The following is a 13,871-nucleotide window of genomic DNA, read 5'->3' as shown; positions in this document are numbered from 1 at the left end:
CAGATTATTTACATTATGATTGATAACAGTAGCAAAATTATAGTTATGAAGTAGCAATGAAAATAATTTTATGGTTGGGGGTCACCACAACATGAGGAATTGTATTAAAGGGTCGTGGCAGTAGGAATGTTAAGAAACACTATTCTAAGCCATCCTACATATCAATTAGACCACTCTTCTAAACAATTTCTCCCCAAGTTAAAATATTGCCTTATAAAAAGCCAATAATAGGATAGGCTGACCAAAACTGATGATGTAAATACAATAGATATTTGGGAATATTTTTTTAATTTTTTTTATTTTTACATATACATGTGTTTATTAGGTTTCCATTTTTTGCCTTTACAAAATTAAAGAGGCTTAAAATTTAATAACAATGACAATGTTTAAGATAGGACTAGAAACAAAAACCACATAAAGAATGAACGCACATAAATACATTCAGAAAAGAAATCGGAGAATTGCTGTATCGAAATATTAAGCAATAAAAATAATAATGATGATGATAATGCAAAGAGTATAACATTCACATGTGCATTTTATAAAGAGTGTAATTATATCTGCTAGAAAGTGTAAGCACTAAATCCCTTTAAAACTGTTCTATAATTCAGCTATTTCATTATTTTTTTATTATCATTAAATCATAGTTGTACATTAATGTGATCATGAGGCACCATACACTGGTTTTATAGACCATTTGACACATTTTCACAACACTGGTTAACATAGCCTTCCTGGCATTTTCTTAGTTACTGTGTTAAGACATTTATATTCTACATTTACTAAGTTTCATGTACCCTTTTAAGATGCACCGCAGGTGTAATCCCACCAATCACCCTTCCACTGCCCATCCTCCCCCCTTTCTTCCCTCCTTTTCCCCCTTCCCCCATATTCTTAGGTTATAACTGGGTTATAGCTTTCATGCAAAAGCCATAAATTAGTTTCATAGTAGGGCTGAGTACATTGGATACTTTTTCTTCCATTCTTGAGATACTTTACTAAGAAGAATATGTTCCAGCTCCATCCATGTAAACATGAAAGAGGTAAAGTCTCCATCTTTTTTTAAGCCGCATAATATTCCATGGTGTAAATATACCACAATTTATTAATCTGTTCATGGATCGATGGGCACTTGGGCTTTTTCCATGACTTAGCAATTATGAATTGGGCTGCAATAAACATTCTGGTACAAATAGCTTTGTTATGTGGTTTTTGGTCTTCTGCGTATATACCCAGTAGAAGAATTACAGGATTGAATGGCAGATCTATTTTTAGATCTCTAAGTGTTCCCCAAACATCTTTCCAAAAGGAATGTATTAATTTGCATTCCCACCAGCAGTGCAAAAGTGTTCCCTTTTCTCCACATCCACACCAACATCTCTGGTCTTGGGATTCTGTGATATGGGCTAATCTTACTGGAGTTAGATGATATCTCAAAGTAGTTTTGATCTGCATTTCTCTGATGATTAAAGATGACGAGCATTTTTTCATGTCTGTAGGCTGTATGCCTGTCTTCTTCAGAGAAGTTTCTTTTCAAGTCCCTTGCCCAGCCTGCGATGGGATCACTTGTTCTTTTCTTGCTTATACATTTGAGTTCTCTGTGGATTCTGGTTATTAAACCTTAGTCGGAGACATAACCTGCAAATATCTTCTCCCATTCTGAGGACTGTTTGCTTGCTTTACTTACTGTGTTCTTGGCTGTGCAGAAGCTTTTTACTTTGATCAGGTCCCAGTCGTGTATTTTTGAAGCTGGTTCAATTGCCCTGGGAGGTCCTCCTCATAAAATACTCACCCAGACAGATTTCTTCAAGGGTTTTCCCTGCACTCTCTTCTAGTATTTTTATAGTTTCGTGTCTTAAGTTTAAATCTTTAATCCAGTGAGAGTCTATCTTAGTTAATGGTGAAAGGTGTAGGTCCAGTTTCAGTCTTTTACAGGTTACCAGCCAGTTCACCCAGCACCATTTGTTAAATAGGGAATCTTTTCCCCACTGAATGTTTTTAATTGGCTTGTCAAAGATCAAATAACAGTAAGTAACTGGTTTCATCCCTTGGTTCTCTATTCTGTTACAGACATCTAATTCTCTGTTTTTGTACCAGTACCATGCTGTTTTGATCACTATTGATTTGTAGTATAGTCTGAGGTCTGGTAGGGTGATTCCTCCTGCTTTGTTTTTATTTCTGAGTAATGTCTTGGCTATTCGAGGTTTTTTTCTGATTCCATATAAAATGAAGTATTATTTTTTCAAGATCTTTAAAGTATGACAGTGGAGCTTTAATAGGGATTGCATTAAAACTATGTATTGCTTTGGGTAGTATGGACATTTTAACAATGTTGATTCTTCCCAGCCATGAGCATGGTATGTTTTTCCATTTGTTAACATTTTCGGCTATTTCTTTTCTTAGAGTTTCATAGTTCTCTTTATAGAGATCTTTCACGTCCTTTGTTAGATAAACTCCCAAATATTTCATCTTCTTTGGCACTACTGTGAATGGAATAGAGTCCTTAACTGTTTTTTTCAGCTTGACTATTGTTGATATATATAAAGGCTACCGATTTATGAATGTTGATTTTGTGTAATCTGAGATGCTGCTGTAATCCTTGATCACTTCTAAGAGTTTTGTATTAGAATCTCTGGTGTTTTCCAGGTATACAATCATATCATCTGCGAAGAGCGAAAGTTTGATCTCTTCTGACCTTATATGGATACCCTTGATCGCCTTTTCTGCCCTAATTGCGATGGCTAAAACTTCCATTACAATGTTAAAGAGCAGTGGAGACAATAGGCAGCCTTGTCTGGTTCCTGATCTGAGTGGAAATGATTTCAATTTAACTCCATTCAATACGATATCAGTTGTGGGATTGCTGTAGATGGCCTCTAACAGTTTAAGAAATGTCCCTTCTATACCAATTTTCTTAAGTGTTCTGATCATGAAGGGATGCTGGATATTATCAAAAGCTTTTTCTGCATCAATTGAGAGAATCATATGGTCTTTGTTTTTTTAATTTGTTTATGTGCTGAATTATACTTAAAGATTTACACCTATTGAACCAGCCTTGAGACCCTGGGATAAAACCGACTTGGTCATGATGTATAATTTGTTTGCTGTGTTGCTGGATTCTGTTTGTTAGGATCTTGTTGAATATTTTTGCATCTATATTCATTAGTGATATTGGTCTATAATTTTCTTTTCATGTTGAGTCTTTGCATGGTTTGGGGATCAGGGTGATGTTTGCTTCATAGAATGTGTTGGGTAGTCTTCCTTCTTTTCTACCTTTTGGAACAAGTTGAGTAATATAGGTACTAATTCCTCTTTAAAGGTTTGGTAGAATTCAGACACGAAACCATCTGGTCCCGGACTTTTCTTTTTAGGGAGGTTTTGTATGGTTGATGCTATTTCCGAACTTGATATGGGCCTGTTCAACATTTCCACCCGATTCTGGCTAAGTCTTGGAAGGTGACGTGCTTCCAAGTATTGGTCAGTTTCCTTCAGATTTTCCTATTTCTGAGAATAAAGTTTCTTGTAATATTCATTAAGGATTTTTTGGATTTCTGAGGAGTCTGTTGTTATTTTGTCTTTGTTGTTTCTGATTGATGAGATTAGAGATTTTACTCTTTTTTTTCCTGATTAGGTTGGCCAAAGGTTTATCTATCTTACTGACCTTTTCGAAAAACCAACTTTTTGATCTACTGATCTGTTGTATTATTCTTTTGTTTTCAATTTCATTTACTTCTGCTCTAATTTTGGTTATTTCTTTTCTTCTACTGGGTTTGGGGTTGGAATGTTCTTCCTTTTCCTGTTGCTTGAGATGTCCCATTAAGTTGTTAACTTCCTCTCTTTCCGTTCTCCTGAGGAAGGCTTACAGTGCTATAAATTTCCCTCTTAGGACTACCTTTGCGGTATCCCAGAGATTCTGATAATTCGTGTCTCATTGTCGTTTTGTTCCAAAAAATTGGTGATTCCTTTCTTCTCATCTCTGACCCAGCTATCGTTCAGCATAAAGTTATTTAACTTCCATGTTTTTGTATGAGTATGCAGATTCCTCTTGTTACTGAGTTCAACTTTTATTCCATGGTGGTCTGAGAAGATGCAAGGAATAATTTCTATTCCTTTAAATTTACTGAGGTTAGACTTGTGACCTAAGATGTGATTGATTTTGGAGTATGTTCCGTGGGCTGATGAGAAGTATGTGTATTCAGTTTTGTTGGGATGAACTGTTCTGTAGATGTCTGCTAAATCCAAATGTTGGATGGTTAGGTTTAAATCTAAAATTTCTTTGCTCAGCTTCTTATTGGAGGATCTATCCAACACTGCCAAAGGAGTGTTGAAATCTCTGAAGCTACTTCATTATTAAGTCACAAATTCATCTCTCAAAGCACAGTAGTCCCAAAAGAATTAACTGCCAGTCTCAGAGGTGTCAAATCAATGTTCAGGCCATCAAACAATGTTTTTCTAATTCAGGCCACCAATTTTTCTTAATTTCACAAAACCAGCGGATAATTAGTACTTACAATTGGCCAAACACTTCATAGCTGATAGCACCCAATGAGGAAGTTCTTCTGCAGGAAAAACAAAAATAAAAAGATTATTTTATTCAATTCCACATAACACAAGAAATTATATATATGCTTGGTATCATAAGAATGGATTTCTTCCTCTCTCCTCTCCTCTCTCTCCTCCTCTCTCCCCCACTCTCTTTCCTCTCTCTCTCTTTTCTCCCCCAGCCCCCTCCTTTTCTCTCCTCCTTGGGGCTGCTCTGCAACATCCCTCCCTCACTAATAACAACCTTTCGTACAAGCCATGGTGGTCTGTGAGATCTCCACCGGTCGAGTGCTCCCAGGTGATGTTTGCTTCATAGAATGTGTTGAGACTGAGTCTCAGTGTGTCACCCTTGGTAGATTGCCCTGGCATCGCACCTCACAGCAAACTTCAGCCCTTGGGCTTAGGCGATTTTCTTGCCTCAGCCTTCTGACTACCTGTGACTACAGGTGCCCTCCACAACCCCCAGCTACTGTTTGTTGCAGTTTGGCCAGGGCTGGGTTTGAACCCACTATCCGCAGTATATGGGGCTGGCTGCCTACTCACTGAGCCACATGTGCCGCCCAAGGAATTATATCTATTATTTTAAATTTGCTGAGGTTAGACTCATAACCTAAGTGTGATCAATTTTGGAGTATGTTCCATGGGATGATGAAAAGAATGCTTATTCATTTTTGTTAGGATAAAATGTTCTGCAGGTATCTGTTAAATACAATTGTTGAATGGTTAAGAAAAAAAGAAAGAATGGATTTCCTGCCCAAGTAATATGAAACATATCTGCTAATCATAAATCATCAATTGTGTGTCAGAATGTTTAAAAGATGAAAATCTTTCCTTAGTACTCATATAAATCATGCCTACAAATTTTTCTTAGGACAAGATACACCTTTTAAAGATTTAGTAAAGCAATTGTCTGATTCCTTTTCTGAATGTATTTACATTCGTTCTTTACAAGGTTTTTATTTCTAATCCTTATCTTAAACATTGTTATTATTATTAAATTTGAAGTCTTTTTAATTTTATGAAGGCAAAAAAATGGAAACCTAATTAACACATGTATATGTAAAAATTAAAATAAAAAAAAGATTTAGTAAAAAGAAAAAATTGATGACAAACCACAAAGACAAACCACTTATCCTAAGAATTACAGAAGGAAAACAAAAAACAGAAAAGTCAAAAATATTAGTAACCAAAGCATTTATAAAACAAGTTCGCCAAATACCTCCCTCTAAAAATGGCAAATTCTATAGGTCCAATGTAAGTATTATTTTATATGTTTCCATTTTCAAAATGCTTTAGGACACTGACATATTAATATTAGGCTACTATTATTAGGACAGCCTTAAAATAATAATAGTAAAATAACATTGCTGCAAAAAAATCCCAGCTAAACCACCAGTACAGAATCTCATCCCTCCTGGCCCTGCCATAGACATCTGAATAAACAGGCCGGCCTTTAGGCTTCTACTTCATTTTCTGTACTTTCTGTAAACCTGGGAAGATACTTATTGAATTGAGTTAGATCTAATAAACCTGAGCTTTACAAAATGCTCTCTTCTTTCTGAAGACCGACCTTACTTAATAAAATGAAAGATGAATGATCTGACAACAAAATGTATTAATTTGGTATATGCAGAGAATTTAAAAGGATTTTAGATGTATTTAGATGTCTATACCTCCCTCATTCTAGAAACTTAATTTTATATGCTCAGATTAAACTTCACAACTCACAGAGTCACCATAAATCTGTCTCCCTTTGTCCTCCATTCCTGATATAGGGACTAGAAAAGGGAACCCCATAACCTTCCTACCCTCTCACAACTGCTCAGGCTCCTTCTGGTACATTCTGTCTGCTGCCCAGGAGCCTCCAGCCCTAAATGTAATATTTTATAAAAACCCAAAAATATATAACCTTCCCATGTTCGAAAGTCATTTTATTTCCAGCCAATTCCCAGCATCACGAGTTTGAACTAAAGGAAGAATACATCAAAGACTCCACCCAATTTTCTGGTCCAGCCCTTAGCCATAGGCAGTTTTAAAATCAGTGTGGGAATTGTGGCCTACTACAGGTACCGTGCCCATATTTTTACAAATCAAAAACCAGGTTGGGTAGCCCTGAATTTATAGATTGGCTTGGAGAAAAAGGCATACAAAATTGCCCTGGCCAAAACTGAAAAAAAAAAAAGAAAGAAAGGAAAGGCATACAAAATTAAAGTACCTCCAAAATTTAAAGAGCTCCCCCTTATTAAAAAGAAAAACAATATAAACATTATCATAGAAAATCTGACACAAAACCAACTCTAACAAAAAGGTCAGAGAGAACCCTAAATGCAATCAGGCCCCCAAGGGTCTGACTCAAGTTCTCAGATCCCAAACATGCTCACTTTTCAGAGATTTTCCTGGGGACAATATGGAACCACTTAATGCCAAGGGTAGCTAACACAGTCAGCCTTTGGATAGACTGTGCTGAAGTTCCTGGATATTCATCTTTTCTATGACATTTCTTTGATCTAAACAATTAGTTACAAGGTATGTGGAAGGGAGAGAAAGATATGTGTAATGAAGAGACAAACTTATTTAGAGTTTAGGGAAGGGTCAAATAGGAGCTGATGGACCTGAGCAGCCAATGTGTTGGGTCAACTAGGAATAAAATAGTATTTATGCACTTACTTGACTTGTCATCAAGGATAACAACTCCCTGCTTGCTAACACTATATACATTATGGATGATGAACTTGGAGTTGACAAGTTTGATGTCTAAAACTTCTTCTAAGGAATCTAAGCCAAGGATTTTCTGTAAGCTAAAAAGAAAAATAAATTGGTTAGTTTTTTTTAAAAAGCATTATTTACCAAAAAACTAGCACTCCAAAAGATCAACCTTTAGAATGTACTGTTTTCATACACCTTATACAAGCTTTGTAGGACAAAAAAGGTAGAAATTGGGTATGATAAACTTAAAAGATATCCTTTTGCATTAGCATATTGCTTCAATGATTTAATAATATAACACTCTGAATACTAAAGTAATTTTATAAATAGAACTATTTTTTGTTTAAGACAGAGTCTCACTTTGTCACCCTTGGTAGAGTATGATGGCATTATAGCTCACAGCAACCTCAAATCCTTGGGCTCAAGAGATCCTCTTGCCTCAACTTCCCAAGGAGCTGGGACTACAGGTGTCTGCCACAAGTCCAGCCATTTTTAGAGATGGGATTGCTCAGGCTGGTCTCGAACTTCTGAGCTCACTAAAGCAATCCACCTGCTTCAGCCTCCCAGAGTGCTAGGATTATAGGGGTGAGCCACCATGCCCGGCCATAAATAAAACTATTATAAAAACAAAAACTACCCTGTTTCCCTGAAAATAAAGACATCCTCCGAAAATAAGACCTACTTATAGGAAAGATAAGACATCTCCTGAAAATAAGACCTAGCGCATCTTTGGGAGCACACCTTAAAATAAGACACTGTAGATACAGTGTCTTTTCTTAAGGGAAACAGGGTAGCTTATCCTATGATAAGAAACTACTATTACTACATGAGAAAAAGCAAATTTGCTATAACACTGTCACCTTAATTATACCTACAGTACATCAAATATCCAGGAGACCAAATTTTCCATTATGTGGGTTTTTTTTTTTTTTTTTTTTTTTTTTTGCAGTTTTTTGGCAGGGGCCAGACTTGAACCCACCACCCCTGGTATATGGGGCTGGCACCCTATTCCTTGAGTCACAGGCACTACCCCCTGGGTTTGTTTTTTTTTCTAAGACAGAGTCTCATCATGTCACCCTCGGTAGAGTGCCGTGGCGTCATAGCTTACAGCAACCTCAAACTCTCAGGCTTAAGCAATTCTCTTGCCTCAGCCTCCCACAATCCCGGCTACATTTTGTTATATGGTTGTCATTGTTGTTTAGCAGGCCTGGGCTGGGTTCAAACCTGCTAACCCCAGTGTATGTGGCCTAACCACTGAGCTACAGGCGCCTAGCCCATTATGTGTTGTTTTTTTTGTTGTTGTTGTTGTAGAGACAGAGTCTCACTGTACCGCCCTCGGGTAGAGTGCCATGGCGTCACACGGCTCACAGCAACCTCTAACTCTTGGGCTTATGAGATTCTCTTGCCTCAGCCTCCCGAGCAGCTGGGACTACAGGCGCCCACCACAATGCTCGACTATTTTTGTTTTTGTTGTTGCAGTTTGGCCGGGGCTGGGTTTGAACCCACCACCCTCGGCCTATGGGGCCAGCGCCCTACTCACTGAGCCACAGGCGCTGCCCTCCATTATGTGTTTTATTAAACTTAAGATTTCAGTATTACTAGGAAGTATAGGAACCTTTTGAATTCCTATTTTTAACTATTATATAAATGGCAATAGAAAATCCCCAGAATTCAGTTGAATTATGTTTGCTAAGCACAGCTGCAAATAATGCAGAGTTGAGATTTTCTTATGTAATTTCAGAAAATTAAATATACAGTGGTAAAGAAACAAAATAGAAAAAAACTTGCTAAAATGTCTCATTAATATCAAATTCACATACTATGATAATGTCATAGACTTCCATATCTCTTCTACGTGGGCCTCTGTCAGCTGTCTGCGGTGGACGAGACGGCAAGCTGGTACCTCTCCAATAGCAATACTGTGACGCTTGTACCACATCTCGGAATTCTAATGGAGAATGGAGGAGGGAGGGAATGAAAGGGGTAGAAAGAGACAGAATATTTCAGTATAAAGTGGTATGATTTTTATGAGAAAAGTTTTTGTTTCGGTTATTTGTCATTTGATTTAAAATAATTAAAAATAAAAATTTTCTTTACACGGACTTCAGAGAAGAATGACTCTTAAGATTATGTTGTATTATAGATGAATATTCGTGAATTACAAAAGAGCTACAGCAATAAGCATGACATTAGCTAATTAACTTTTCCTGTAAGAGTTCCAACTAATCAGTGAAGCAGAAGTGAAATAAAATTTTAATTCAAAATTCAATCAAGGGATACCTATCCAAATTCACACGCTATCCAATACTGAATAATTGTTTAAAATAAAATTTAAATATATTGCTTTCAAGGATTCTCTGTTTTTTTCATAAGCAAATATCAAGTAAGTATAACATTGGGAAGCAGCCCATAGATCTTAGATGTCTGCAAAAGGCAGGAAAAATAGGAGCTGTACAAGCACAGTTGAAGATAGTGCTTGTAAAGGAATGGACCCCTGTCTACAGAGGAGAAAAACTAAAGAATACAGAAGTTTAATAATTTGCCCCAAATCGTACAACTTTACCTCCTCAATATTCTCAGTATCTTGTTTCTCACTTTTAAGCTATAAGACTTAGGTCATAAAACTTCCTTCTGGTAATCACAAAGAACCTTTAAAAGGTAAAACCTATAAGTCATTTACACAACTTTCTATAATAGATTTTTGCAAATGTAACATTATAGAAAAACCTTAATTTGGGAAAAGGATCTAGAAAGATTTTTTTTTAATTTGTTTTTTGGTTTTGCTTTTATTTTTGAAAAGTTACTGAATTATAAAAGAAATTCAAGACTACATGATTTGTGAAGGATGTCTAAATATCTAAATCAGATGTTTCTTTTTGAATGCAGGCATGCATTTGGCTAGCAAATTCACTTCAAAAATTTATCCTAAAACAACACTCATGAACATAATTTAGATGTTTATCTATAAAGGTACTGCTTACTCCATTGTTTATATATTGAAAACTGGAAACACCATGCACAGCTAAGAGTAAAGGGCTGGACAAATATACCACTTTCACATTAGATGATACGGATACTGAAAACGTTGAATATTTACTAACATGACAAAATGAGCATAACATTCTATTCTAAGTGAAGAAAGGCTACAAAACAGCTCAGCATGATTTCATTTTTGTGTTAAAAATATACCTGGAAGAAGGAATACACACTAAAATGTTAACAATATTTCTCTCTGGGTGGTATTATAGGTAATTTATTAAATATTTTATTTTTCTCCCTATAAACAATCACACGAAATAAATAATAGCAACAGTACTTAACAGTTACTGGGTACCTGAGTACCAGGCACTATTCTAAGCACTTTCAATTATGAACTCATCTTGATCCTCACAACAACCCTCCTTTGGAGGATAATGTTGACCCAGAAAACTGAAACACAAACACAGAGAAACAAGTTGAAAAAGTCCAAATAACTGGACAAGCCAAATTTCAACCCAGAGCCCCATTCTTACCCTTCACATTATATTGGCCCCTGGGCAAACACAACAAATAATTTTATTAGTTCTATTTTATTTTATATAATGGCTAGGTAAAAGACAAGAAGGAACAAAAACAAAAAACAACAAGCAGGGCGGCGCCTGTGGCTCAGTGAGCAGGGCGTCGGCCCCATATACCGAGGGTGGCGGGTTCAAACCCAGCCCCGGCCAAACTGCAACAAAAAAATAGCCGGGCGTTGTGGCGGGCGCCTGTAGTCCCAGCTACTCGGGAGGCTGAGGCAGGAGAATCACCTAAGCCCAGGAGTTGGAGGTTGCTGTGAGCTGTGTGACGCCACGGCACTCTACCGAGGGCAATAAAGTGAAACTCTGTCTCTACAAAAAATAATAATAATAATAAATAAATAGACATGCTCACTTGATCCTTAAAAAGAAAAAAAAAATTAAAAAAAAAAAAAAAAAACAAGCAAACTGAAGGTAAAGACAGAAAGAAAGTAATGTAAAAAACATGAATAAAGAGCTCGTGTTTCTTAAGAAAGATGAAGGGTTTGTTTATTGACTATTGACCTCATCATTCCAAACACTACATCAAGGCACCATGAGGAAAACACATCCTGCCTGCCATTCCTCCTTTGGACAATCTTCAACAAGCAGCAGTCCAAGCCTTAGTGGAAATGTATATAACAACTACAGAGCTCCAATTTCTAACACTTCATTTAAGGGTAAAGAAAGGATAAGAAAAAGCAAGGCAAAAGTTATTAAAAATGTATATATATATGGATGCAGATAGCCAGAGAAAAAAAACCTAATGATAAGGTTTGGGGGAGAGAATAAGAGGCATTGAAGAGTCAGGGACTGTGGCATATCACACCTCAAGGCTCCTGAAACTTTTATAATTGAAAACAGAAATTGTTATCATTAGTGCAAAGTCCTGAAGAGTAGACTGAAATAGGCTAATAAACACTTGGTCTTCCCAATGGTATTATCATGAACATTTTTACTTCACAGAACTAAGTAGAATAGAGAAAGGAAGTCTTTATATCAATGACATTAAAAAATAACAATTTAATATGGGTTTTACCTCTTTTGTATAAATAATACAGGATGACCTTATAGTAAAAAAAATACCTACTGAGTAACTGCTTTCTATATTGGGTCATATTAGATGTTAAGTACAAATGTTCAAAGAAATGCACCTCATTTCATGGAGCTTATACTTAAATGTTCTCTAGGATAAGAACTATCAACAAGACATGAAGTATTCATCATTACAAATAAATTAAATAATTCTCAAATACTATTTGTGCTCACTCCTTCAGAATATTGTCACTTTGTTTTCTAATACAGTAGTCACCCTTTATCTGAACTTTCGCTTTTTGCTTTTTTTTTTCTTTTTGGAGACAACAGTCTCACTTTGTCACCCTTGGGAGAGTGCCATGGCATCACAGCTTACAGCAACCTCAAATCTTGGGCTTAAGCAATTTTCTTGTCTAGCCTCCCGAGTGGGGACTACAGGCACCCGCCACAGTGCCCAGTCATTTGTAAAGATGAGGTTTCTCTCTGGCTCAAGCTGCTCTCAAACCTATGAACTCTGGCAATCCACCCACCTTGGCCTCCCAGAGTGCTAGGATTACAGGTGAACTTTTGCTTTCCAGGGTTATAGTTACCCCCAGTCAACCACAGTCTAAACCTATTAAATGGAAAATTACAGAAATATATAATACAAAAATTTTTTAATGTGTGCCATTTTTAGAAGCATGATGAAATCTCTTGCCTTCCAGTTCCCCTCTACCCACACCAAATCCACACTACTCATGCTCCCTGACCATAAGTTACTTAGCACACTTGGTTACCAGACCACCTATCAATATCACAGTGCTTTTGTTGAAGAAAGCAACAAAATATTTTACTTAATAATGGCTTAAAGACCAAGAGTAGCAATGCTGGCAATTCAAACATGTCAAAGAGGCAATCAAGTGCTTCCTTCAAAAAGTAAAAGTTCTTTACTTCTAGTAAGGAAAGAAAAGAATCCTATGGAGAGATTGTTAAGATTCATGGTAAAAATGAATCCTCTACCTGTGCGATTGTGGGGAAGGAAAAAAATTCCAGGATAGTTTTGCTATCATACCTCAAACTGCAAAAATTATGACCATAGTGCATGAAAAGTGCTGAGTTAAGACAGAAAAGGCACAAAATTTGTAAGAGGAAAACACGAACAGAAACGTTTTCTGATTGATGGCAATTGAGTTTGGTACTACCTCAGTTTCAGACATCCACTAGGGATGGTGAACAGATATATGCCCCTCATCCACAGAAGGACTACTATAGTCTGTCTTGCATGGCATGCTTCACTGGTCTGTAAGCTCTTTTACAACAAAATCTGTGACACACACCACCGTTCTGTGGAGCCTAACACAACACATGGCATACAGGAGATAGTCAGTAATTCTCCATTGAGTGAATGAAACTATGAATTCCAAATCTGACCTCTCCTCCAAGTTCCAGGACCCTTGTCTTCATCTACCTGTTATATACTTACCTTTAACATGACTCATCGTTTCATCAAATAAATTAATATTTTAATCCAAATTCATCATAATCCCTGACAATCTATATAAACCTTCTGGAGTCCTCATTTCTTTTCTGTTCTTTTTTTTTTTTTTTTGTAATTGCAAAGTATAATTTTAATTAAATTTGATAACAGGTATACATATGATTGATTTTCAAAAAGATTAAAACATTAAGCTATGAAATTCTGCTCTATTTAAGTGGACATGGGACATGGGATATCTTACTCATTGCTTGCCATCTTTTCTTGTTACAAATGAGAAACTCAAAATACTTTCTAATTACATTCGGACTGAGTTAAATTAGAGAAGTGTCCATAAAGTGAGAATTTCATATATAGAATTCAGAAATTACCTTTAAACTTTGAGCATGGAAATTTTTTGCCTGGGTTTAAATTTAACTCTTTGCTTCTGATGTGGCACGAAATAATCCTGGTCTGTAGGTATGCTTTATGAAAGACCTGATCAGAGCATTTTCTCAGGACTTCTTGAGGCAATGTGCTCCTGATTGGTCACACACATTCAGTTCAAAATAGACCTATTTAAATTAAATAAAACAACC

The 13,871-nt window shown here is 36.4% G+C and overlaps 1 protein-coding gene across 1 annotated transcript in view; it reads right to left on the bottom strand.

Moving 5' to 3' along the window:
• DEPDC1B (DEP domain containing 1B) overlaps nucleotides 1-13,871 on the bottom strand; it is a 164,262-nt gene that overhangs the window by 79,549 nt on the left and 70,842 nt on the right. Inside the window, exons 4-6 of the mRNA XM_053590185.1 lie at nucleotides 9,069-9,196; nucleotides 7,210-7,340; nucleotides 4,512-4,559 (exon numbers count right to left, since the gene is read on the bottom strand). Of these exons, the coding sequence (XP_053446160.1) occupies nucleotides 4,512-4,559; nucleotides 7,210-7,340; nucleotides 9,069-9,196 (307 nt within the window). The remainder of the gene's footprint in view (nucleotides 1-4,511; nucleotides 4,560-7,209; nucleotides 7,341-9,068; nucleotides 9,197-13,871) is intronic.

This window comes from Nycticebus coucang, chromosome 1 (genome assembly GCF_027406575.1).
Source record: "Nycticebus coucang isolate mNycCou1 chromosome 1, mNycCou1.pri, whole genome shotgun sequence".
Classification (NCBI taxonomy): domain Eukaryota; kingdom Metazoa; phylum Chordata; class Mammalia; order Primates; family Lorisidae; genus Nycticebus; species Nycticebus coucang.
This window is presented reverse-complemented; position numbering and strand designations above follow the sequence as displayed.